We start from the raw sequence: 9,553 nt of genomic DNA on the forward strand, positions 1-9,553 counted from the left end.
CCCCATTGAGGTCCCTCCCCTCTCCAAACCCCTCCCTCCTCAGACTCCACCCTCCAAATCTCCAGGTATTTTCCAACCTGGAGCCGGCAGTCCTATCTCTGGGGTACCCCTTTGGTAAGATATCTCTTGGCATTTGTAAACAGGTGATGCCCTTAACTGGATCTTCTCTGAGCACATTCAAGATTACTAATTTCCAGAATCTTCTTGCATGTCCAATGAGTTGTCTGCAGGCCAAAAGTAGTTGTGTGATGGGACAGAAGCACATGATTCCAATATCTGTAGAAGCAGAGTTGCACCACTGGCAACCCTTCGACTCTTTGCTGCCTCCAAGATGTGATAGCCCTCAGTTTAGCTGGCTTTGAAATTGTTTAGAGAAATTCATGGAGGATGGATCTGTGAATGGCTAGTAGACACAATGTCTAAATGGAAACTCCTTGTTTAGAGGCAGTACACCTCTGAAAAGCAGAAGCTGGGGAGCAACCCAGAGGCTTGTTACTGCAACAGATGTTTGGAGTCTTCCTTCCTGTCTTTTTAGTTTCCCAGATTGAAAACTGGTTCCAAGTTCAAATGAACCCTGATTCAAATTAAGCCAGGCGGGGATCTGTCTTTCCCATAGCCTTTAACAACATTACTTTTGCTCAAAGTTCAGCCAGAAATCTGAGTATTTCAAGGAAACCTTTCTTCCCTGTTCCCCCCACCCCAGACTCATTTTGGGCCAAATCACAGGGTTCTGTGACAGAGTTATTTGATCTTCGAAAAAGATGGTGGAAAGGAGACTGTGTGGATTGAGGACACGGGAGTGGTGAAGAAGGGATAAACCCGTGTCAATAGCCTCATGTGTGTATGTGTGTGTGGGGGGGTTAACTGCCAATTTCTCAGCCAAGCCCTAATGTAACAGGTTAATAGGATTGCCAACTCTGGACTGGGAAATGCCTGGAGATTTGGGGATAGAGCCTGGGGAGGGCAGGGCTTGTGGAGGGGAGGGACCTCAGCCATAGAGGCCCACCCTGAAAAGCAGCCATTTCCTCCTGGGGAACTGGTTTCTGTCTTCAGAACAGTTGTAATTCCAGGAGATCTCCAGGACCCACCTGGAGGTTGGCAGCCCTATGACACGCATTGACTGCTTTTAGAGTCAAATGCTACCTTGGGAATTCCAGTCGCAGAACTTCAACATGTGGGTTGGATCTAGTGGAAATATCTAGTCTGCCACAGTAGAAAGAATAACTGTCTCTGCTTTGCGTCCCAAGATACTGTTTATTTATTTGTATTTATTTAATTGGATTTTTTTCACCTGGTCCTTTCCCCAGGGCAACAATCCTGGCAGGTAGGTTAGGCGGGGTGGGGTGGGGGAGGGAGTGACCGGCCCCAAATGCTTCCTGCCCAAGTGGGGATTGGAACCCAGGTCTCTCCCTCGCCCGACCTCGACCGTCGAATCACTAGGGGCGAAAACGCACGGGCGCTGGAGCCTCCTTGCTTCCCTGTTCCAGCCAGGATCCAGCCAGGATCGAACGCACGGGACGTGCGTTCGATCCTGGCTGGATCCTGGCTGGAACAGGGAAGCAAGGAGGCTCCAGCGCCCGTGCGTTTTCGCCCCTATCTCTCAGGCAGAGAGGATGCTTTGGGCCTGGGGGCTGTCTGGTGTGGCCTTCGCCCCTGGAGTGGCCAGCGCCCCGGCGGAGGCCAGAGAAAGGGAGGCCGCGAAAACCCCCTCTCTCCGCTGCCGGCCCCGAGGCGCCCGTGCAGCGCAGCCCAGCGCAGCGCAGCCCAGGCGCCGAAGCGCAGCGGGGCCGTCGCTCCTGCCGGCTTCCCCGAAAGGGAGGCGCCCGGCCGGCGGGCAGCCCTTCTCCCCGCGCCCTGCTGCGCAGCATCCTTGGGGCAGGGATGGAGCCACTCGGGCACGACCGGGGAGAGGGCTCCGGTTGCACCCCGCAGGGGCGGGGAGGGGCGGGTGAAGGGGGCGGGCTGGCAGGTTTATAGGGAGCAGCAGCCGGGCGAGGAGGGTGCCACTGCCGCTTGCCCCGCTTGTCGACTCTCTCGGCTGCGCGTAAGTGAGGGATGGAGAGGCGGGCCGGGGGTGCGGTGCGGTGGGGTGGGGTGGGGTGGGGAGGCCGGGGTGCGGAGCTAGCCTGGAGGGAGAGGGGAGATCAGCTCCATTCAGACCACACCGGCTTAGCAGCCTAGCAGAGCCCCTCGGGGGCCTCGGGCCGAAGTCTCCGGACGGGACGGGTCGGGCGGCCAGAGGCTCCTGGACAAGAACCTGGCCCGCTGCCTGTGCCTTTAAGAGCGGCGGACATTGAGCCGAGGGGGCTGGCCCCAACTGGGCCCGGGGGAGCTTACCTGGCCAATCGCCGCCGTCCCGCCGGACAGCTGTTCGACGCGTACGGCCAGATTTTGACTTCGGGGATTTTTTAAAATAAATCTTTAAGTTGAGTTTAGAATTACAGAAACAGCGAACAAAAATACTACAACCGTAGGTTAAACGTACCAGTGCAGTTGAGAGATGTTCCAGTACTTGCTCTATTATACGTTTGTGCTTTTTACAGAAATCATTGCGTTTGTGGTATTCACTTAGCAGAACTTAGTAAATGCAAATCAAACAATAGTTTTGTGGGCATCGTTTACTTTGTGATGCCCCCCCTCCACATAGTCTAGAAAAGGAAGCTGTCTATTTTACAACTTCGTAGAGGAGGATGAGTTATTTGCTACTTTAAGTTGCGAAGATCTCTTATCTGAAATTAAAAGGCTCCACACTTTCTCATACCATTGCCCAGTGGAAGGCATCTTAGCTTTTTTCCAGTATGAGGCAATCAGAAATTTTGTGCCAGTAGCAGTATCAAAATCAGTTCCCTTCTCGGGGGATTTTTAAAAACAAAAATGTGGTCAATTGTAAAAAAAAATACAAAGTGCAGACAATGATTAGGGGTGTCTTTATTTAATCTCCGAGTTGAAAGGGCCAACCAGGGTCATCTTGTCCAACCCCCTGCCAGCGCAGGAACAACAATATCCTCATTTTATTTTCATAATCTCAGAGTTGGAAGGTGTGAGTTTATGTCACTTGGTAGAGCTGTGATGGCAGTGGAAAATGAGGGTAGTGTTGCTCAGTGGGAAGAGGAAAAGAGTTCTCTGGCCTGGATCCCTTAGGCACTGATTTCTCCTTTCCTGCCCATATGGGGTTGCTACTCCCCCCCTTTCTCTCCCCCTGTGCCTCTAACAGCAGCATTCATTGCAGAAATTCAACAGGCAAATCCTTTTGTCACCAAATTCAGTCCACTGCCCTAAAAACTACTCTCTTCGGATCCTGCCAAAAATAGTCCACATTTATCAACTCAAAGAAGATGAAACCATTCAAGGTTCTTACTGCCTGTTTCCCCCCCTCTCTGGTGGAGAATTTATTCTTTTAAGAGAAATTCCACCGGTGAAGTTTGTTGCCTGCACTGCATCAGCATATTGGGATCAGGCATCTGTCAAAGGACCCTGCCAGCAAAACGTTGGCACCATTCCTCCAAGAGAAAGGAGCACTGCAAAATGTCATGTGTGGTGAGTGGGGGGAGCAGAGGAAGATCTGGAGGTGAATTGTGTTGATTTTCAGAGCACAAACATTGAGAAAAAGAAGAAAAGATTGGGGAAACAGGGGAGTCCACGCAGGATATGATACGGAGAAGGTTGCCAGCTCTTTTACCAGCCTCTGCTCCTATGCCTTGGAAAGCAGCTTGATTGGCGGACATTGCCACATGGTAGTGTACAGCTTCAAGCTGTGAAAAATGTTTGCCCTGCTGATCTCTGCAGATCTTGCTGCTGACGAGAGCAGAAGAAGAGAACCAACGGGTTCCCCCCCCCCCTGCTTGGTTGGCAACTCCCTTTGCCACCAGCCACTAGGGAGCTGTTGCCCTCTGGGGGTATCCCCAAAATGTAGGGCTCAGTTCGCCTCTAGAGACTGAACTATTACTTGGGGAGTCTTCCGTTTGAATCTCACCAATCACCAAGTGGTCTTATGCCAGCCATTCTTTCTTGGCGCCACCTTCCGTCCGCGTAGCGAAATAATTGTACCAACCTACCTTGCAGTATTGTCAGGATTGCAATACGAAAATAGTTTCAGAGGGTGGCCGTGCTGGTCTGCAGCAGGGCAGCTAGATTCGAGTCCAGGAGCACCTTAGAGACCAACCAGATTTTTTTTGGGGGGGGGGCGGGGGGACCTGTATGAACTTTCAAGAGTCAAAGCTCCCTTCGTCAGATCAAGAATGTGGTTTGAGCACTCTAAAATGCTCCAGTACCGAGGCTGAATATTAGTCTTCAAAGTCAACCTACCGCTACCTGTTCTCTCTCCTTGTTTACTCCACCAGAAACTCCCAGATCCGCCGAACACCATGCAGCTTGCTGTATCCATTGCCGTGATTCTGGTGGCTTTATCTGTTGTGACTGGTAAGAGTGAGGACACGGTTGTTATTTCAAGCCGACAAATGCCCAGCAAAAATAAAGTTGCCGCCCAGACCTAGACCCAGTAGGAGGCTGACCTGGTTTATTATATACACTAGTCCAGACATCCCCAACGTGGTGCCTGTGGGCACTATGGCGCCCACCTACACCTTTCTTGGCACCTGCCAAGTGTTTTTAGAAAGTGGGTGGGGCTAAGTGAGGCTTTTGTCTAGCAAATCTTTTGCTTGGCCACTGGAGATTTGATTGGCTGTGCATTTTTTAAAATGTTGCTGTGGCAGCAGCAGCCATCCCAGCAGAAGGATCTTCGCTGTGTGACCGAAGGTAAGCGGCCGCTGCTTCCACCTCCTGCTGCAGTCATTTTACGGTAGCCATTTTGTGGCTGCGCCCATTTCCAAAGGTGTCCACAGGTTCAAAAAAGGTTGGGGGCCCCTGGAATAGTGGTTAGAGTGGCAGACTAGGCCCCTGGATGACCTGTATGGTTGCCAATTTCCAAATGATGGCTGGAGATCTCCTGCTATTGCAACTTGTTTCCAGGTGACAGAGATCAGTTCCCCTGGAGAAAATGGCCACTTTGGAAGGTGGACTCTATGGCATTGAAGTCCCTCCCCTCTCCAAACCCTGCTCTCCTCAGGATCCACCCCCAAAATCTCCAGGTATTTCCCAACCCGGAGCTGGCAACCCTAATGAGCTGTGTTTGAATCCCCACTTCTGTCGTGTAAGCTCGGTGGGTGACCTTAGGCCCCTCACAAAGTCTCAGCCTGACCTACCTCACAGGTAGGGTTGCCAGCTCTGGGTTGGGAAATAATGTCATAGGGTTCAATTGCCAAAGTGGCCATTTTCTCCAGGGGAACGGATCTCTGTCGCCTGGAGATCAGTTGTAATTGCGGGAGATCTCCAGCCACCATCTGGAGGTTGGCAATCCTACTCACAAGGCTGTTATTGTGAGAAAGTGTTCGAAGCCACTTTGACTTCCAGCTGGTGAGAAAAACAGGATATAAACAAATAAACGCATCAAAACGCCAGATCCGTGCTGCTCCTTCTCCCCGACACCACCAGCCATGACAAGCGAGTCTCACCTGCCAGGGCAGGCCTCATCCTCCCCCAACAGCTGCCTCTGCTGCTGTGAGAACCTTTCTTCTGGCAGTCAGAGACGGCGGCATCTTTGCCAGAGGAGGGCTGGTTTCCCGTCTCTGCTGGCCCTACGGCAGCCAGCGTGGGCAGAAGTCGCTCAGCGGGCTAAGGAGGTTTTCGCTTGGAGAATGGAGCAGAGATAATAAATAGTCATGAGTCAAGATGCTAGCGGGTGAAGCTTAAGGTTGCAAAAAATGGTTCCCGAAAAGAAGGAATGTTATGGACGCCTGTGGTGTATGTTCTGTGGGTGTGTTTAGTGGGGGATGTGTGCGGACATGTCTGTTTAATAACCCTAAAACCCTTGGGTTCAAATTACGTATAATGTTGGGGAAGGAACCGTACTTGGATACTCAGACGTGTCATTTAACTGCAGGCCAAAATATGGCAGTGTGGAACCTGGGTGAGTGGGAGGAGCCTATGTCTCCCTCATTGGGATATCCAAGTTTAAGTATTTAGTCGTTTTTGAGAAAACGGTAGCGTGCCTTTGCCTTCCACTGGCTTCCTCAGATGGGATATGGCATGCTTAAAAACAACCAGAAGCTGTAATATGTAACACAAAGGCTGAAACAACAAATCAAATTAAAAGTCCATTAGAACTTAAAACAGCTGGTCAGTTTAAAAGAGCATCAAGACTTAAAAGTGCAAATCAGTTTTAATGAACACCTTGAACATGGAACTGGATATGGGATTGTCAACACCAGGTTGGGAAATTCTTGGGGATTTGGGTGGTGGGGTCTGGGGAGGGCAGGGTTTGGGGAGGGGTGGGACCTCAGCAGGGTGAGCAAGCTTTCAGGTTGTCCAGAATTCTTCATCAGGCTGGAGATTTACAAAAAAAGAAAAATAAATAAGGAGGGAGAGAGAAGAGGGAAAGATATTAATTTATTATTTAAAACATTTACTAGCTTCCTTTCTACGTTGTGGAACTCAAGGCAGCTTATAATGCAAAAAACCCCAACAATGATAAAAACACAAAAAAAGGGATTTCCAGACATCAAAGGGCTTCTCCATCACACCCCAAAACACGATTGGCCCCCTCCCCTGCCCCCTTCTTTTACTGAAGAGTCAGCCTGTAGAACACAAAAGCTCTCTTACTGTGTTGTGATATTTATTTGTATTATTTATTTCTTTAAAACATTTGTTAGCCACCTTTCTATCTTGCAGAACTCAAGGTGAGACCATCATATATCATCTCAGTTAGGACTGCCAATGAATAAAACCTAATTAGTCAAATGCAGTCCTAAATAAATTTGTCTTCAATGGCCTCCTGAAGATCAAAAGTGGGGGCTGGGAGGAGGCACACCTTCCTGAGGAGGTTGTTCCATAATTCTAGGGCTGCCACCGAAAAGCCCACCAGTTAGGGTTGTCAGCTCTGTGTTGGGAAATACCTGGAGATTTTTGGGGCGGACAGGAGGACAGGGTTTGGGGAGGGGAGGGACTTCAATGCCGTAGAGTCCAATTGCCAAAGCAGCCATTTTTCTCCAGGTGAACTGATTTGAATCGGCTGGAGATCAGTTATAATAGTGGGAGATCTCCAGCTAGCCTGGAGGTTGGCAGCTCTACCACCAGTAGATTGGCCCCTGTCAGCTCGCGTGGAGGCAGGCAATGGCGAACTGTCTCACTGGTGAGACAGTTAGGAGGCCCTCTTCCTGCAATTTTCAGGCAGGGATGTATGGGAGAAGACGGTCCTTTCAAAGCCTGATCCATGATAGTTGGGTAGGTCCTAGTAAAAGGTACTGCACGATGACTATTGGAATTTTTTTTTCATGGACCAATATAACTACCTAGGGTATTTATTTTATTGTATTGTATTCGATTTATACCCCACTCTCTTCCTGGCCAAGGTATTTGTTGATGATCTAAGTACTCAAATAGACATGCTGCAGCTTGTTCATACACATCCTAAAAAGGGGTGGCCCACACAAGTGAGTTTCTGGCATTTCCTAGCCCCGGGGCCCATCTCTTAATGGGTTTTCTTGTGTTTCCTCTTTCTTACTCCCAAGATTCCGCTGAGGTTTCTGTGTCGGAACCCTCTGTGTCTCAGAAGTTTGAGAGGTTCCAGGAAGAATTACAGACTTTCGTTGATGACGTTGGACAGAAAGCCAGGGTGGCCCTCCACGACCTGCACAACAGTGAACTCGTCAACAAGACCAGGTGAATATCTGGGTATTTTCTTATGGGGCCACAGCCAATCAGAAGGGATGGGGCAGAGCCCTTATGAGCTTGGCACCTTGAGGAATATTATAGACCTTTATAATTAGTGCTTAGTGGGAGGGGGGAGGTGTAACTTTTGGAAAAAATGCTCTGCTTGGCAAAACTAAGGTGCACTTTTAAAGTGATTCCCATCAAGGCCTGAAGCCTGGTTTCTTACCCTGACTATCCTTTGACTTCTTGCACACACTGCCAAAATTCAACCCTGAGGTGGAAATCACAAAAAGCATCTTCCCAAGGTGTTCACCTGGAAGTGGTGTAATGTGCTATTTCTGCCAGCAGGGATAAGGCCCCTCCTGCAAGACTGGAAAAACAAGGTGTATGTGTTTTTTTCCTGTCAAGTCACGTCTGACATGGTGACCCCTGGTGGGATTTTCAAGGCAAGAGGGGTTCAGAGGTGGTTTGCCATTGTCTACCTCCATGTCACGACCCTGGTATTTCTTGGCAGGGAAAAAAGGAAAAAATTACCAAAGCTAAATCTGTATTAAAGGAAAATACTTCCAGTTCCTCCAGGCACCAGTAGATGGCGAAGCAGAGCAGAACAAAACGCCTCCGATTGAACTCCGTTCACACAACCAGTGTTTGCAAATGGAAACAAGCAGAGTCTGTGCACAAAGATGGATGCACATATTTGTTGTGTGAACGGGGTGTGTGTGTTGTTTGTACTCCCTTTTTCGAGGAGGGATCAGCAACTGGAAGCCCCTTACCCAAATCTGGCCCACTGTGGGAGGCTGCCCCCTCTGTTCCTCCCCAGTTGCCACCCAAGAGGGAGGGAGAGGTATGAAAAGAGTAAAATTCCCCCCAGCGAGACTCCCCAGTGGTCCAATCAGTGCAGCAGGATCGAAAGAGTCAGGATATTTCCCCCTTTTGCTAGCCTCTGTGGAGCAGGAGGGTTTGCCCCCGTGAGCAGGCTTTTAATTTATTTTTCTTTACCCAAAGCAACTGCTTAAGTGAAATGGAAGGAGGGGAGGGGTAGGGTTGCCAACCTCCTGCTGAGGACTGGACATCCCCTGGAATTATACCTCATCTCCAGACAACAGAGATCAGTTCCCCTACAGAAATTGGCTGCTGTGGAGAACGAATCCCATGTCATTTAACCTTCCTTTCTCAAACCTCACCCTCCCTAGATCTGCCAGCTCTGGGTTGGGAAATCCCTGGAGATTTGGGGGTGGAGCCTAGGAGGGCAGGATTTGGGAAGGGGGGGACCTCAGCAGGGGATAATGCTTTAGAGTCCACCTTCCAAAGCAGCCATTTTCTCGAGGGGGAACTGATCACCTGAAAATTAGTTGTAATTCCTGGAGGTCTCCAGACCCCACCTGGAAGTTGGCAAATCTACGCTATCCCAAATCTCCAGGCATTTCCCAACCCAGAGTTGGCAACCCTATTGTAGAGGGCAAGAGAGCTTCAGGCTAGGGGGCAACAGAGGGTCTTTCAATATTGTCTTGCAATTTACAGGAACTGGTTCTCCGAAAACTTCCGTAAGATGAAGGAAAAATTCAGGACAGCCTTTTCCACTGGGGAAACTGACTGAAGGTGCTCTTCTGAACTGACAGGGAAGGCGTATTCCTCCCCCCCCCCCACCCCCAGCGCCAGAGACATCTCCGACTGGAAAGAAACTGCCATGAAGTAACTTCTGCTGCAGAATCTCGAGGGGCACCTGTACACGCCCCCCCCCCCCGGCCCTTGGCTGTTGCTTCATTTTCTACTTTTTGTTATATTTTTATTGCTCTCATTTATCAGAATGCAAATAAATGTTCCAAAAGCCTCCCTGGTGAAAAGA

At 49.8% G+C, this 9,553-nt stretch overlaps 1 protein-coding gene across 1 annotated transcript; it reads left to right on the forward strand.

Moving 5' to 3' along the window:
- The first annotated feature begins 4,343 nt into the window (after nucleotides 1-4,343).
- Nucleotides 4,344-9,323, forward strand: LOC130474380 (apolipoprotein C-I-like). The gene is made up of 3 exons (XM_056845959.1): nucleotides 4,344-4,419; nucleotides 7,566-7,716; nucleotides 9,229-9,323. The coding sequence occupies exons 1-3, from the start codon at nucleotides 4,365-4,367 to the stop codon at nucleotides 9,302-9,304; spliced, it is 282 nt and encodes a 93-aa protein (XP_056701937.1). The 5' UTR covers nucleotides 4,344-4,364; the 3' UTR covers nucleotides 9,305-9,323.
- The last annotated feature ends 230 nt before the right edge of the window (nucleotides 9,324-9,553 follow it).

This window comes from Euleptes europaea, chromosome 3 (genome assembly GCF_029931775.1).
Source record: "Euleptes europaea isolate rEulEur1 chromosome 3, rEulEur1.hap1, whole genome shotgun sequence".
NCBI classification, from domain to species: domain Eukaryota; kingdom Metazoa; phylum Chordata; class Lepidosauria; order Squamata; family Sphaerodactylidae; genus Euleptes; species Euleptes europaea.

Excerpts from the sequence above, each read along its gene's own strand:
- LOC130474380 (XM_056845959.1), top strand. The coding sequence starts at position 4,365 with ATGCAGCTTGCTGTATCCATTGCCGTGATTCTGGTGGCTTTATCTGTT. Across the intron at positions 4,420-7,565 it reads GGCTTTATCTGTTGTGACTG|ATTCCGCTGAGGTTTCTGTG; the intron begins GTAAGAGTGAGG and ends CTTACTCCCAAG. Across the intron at positions 7,717-9,228 it reads GAACTCGTCAACAAGACCAG|GAACTGGTTCTCCGAAAACT; the intron begins GTGAATATCTGG and ends TGCAATTTACAG.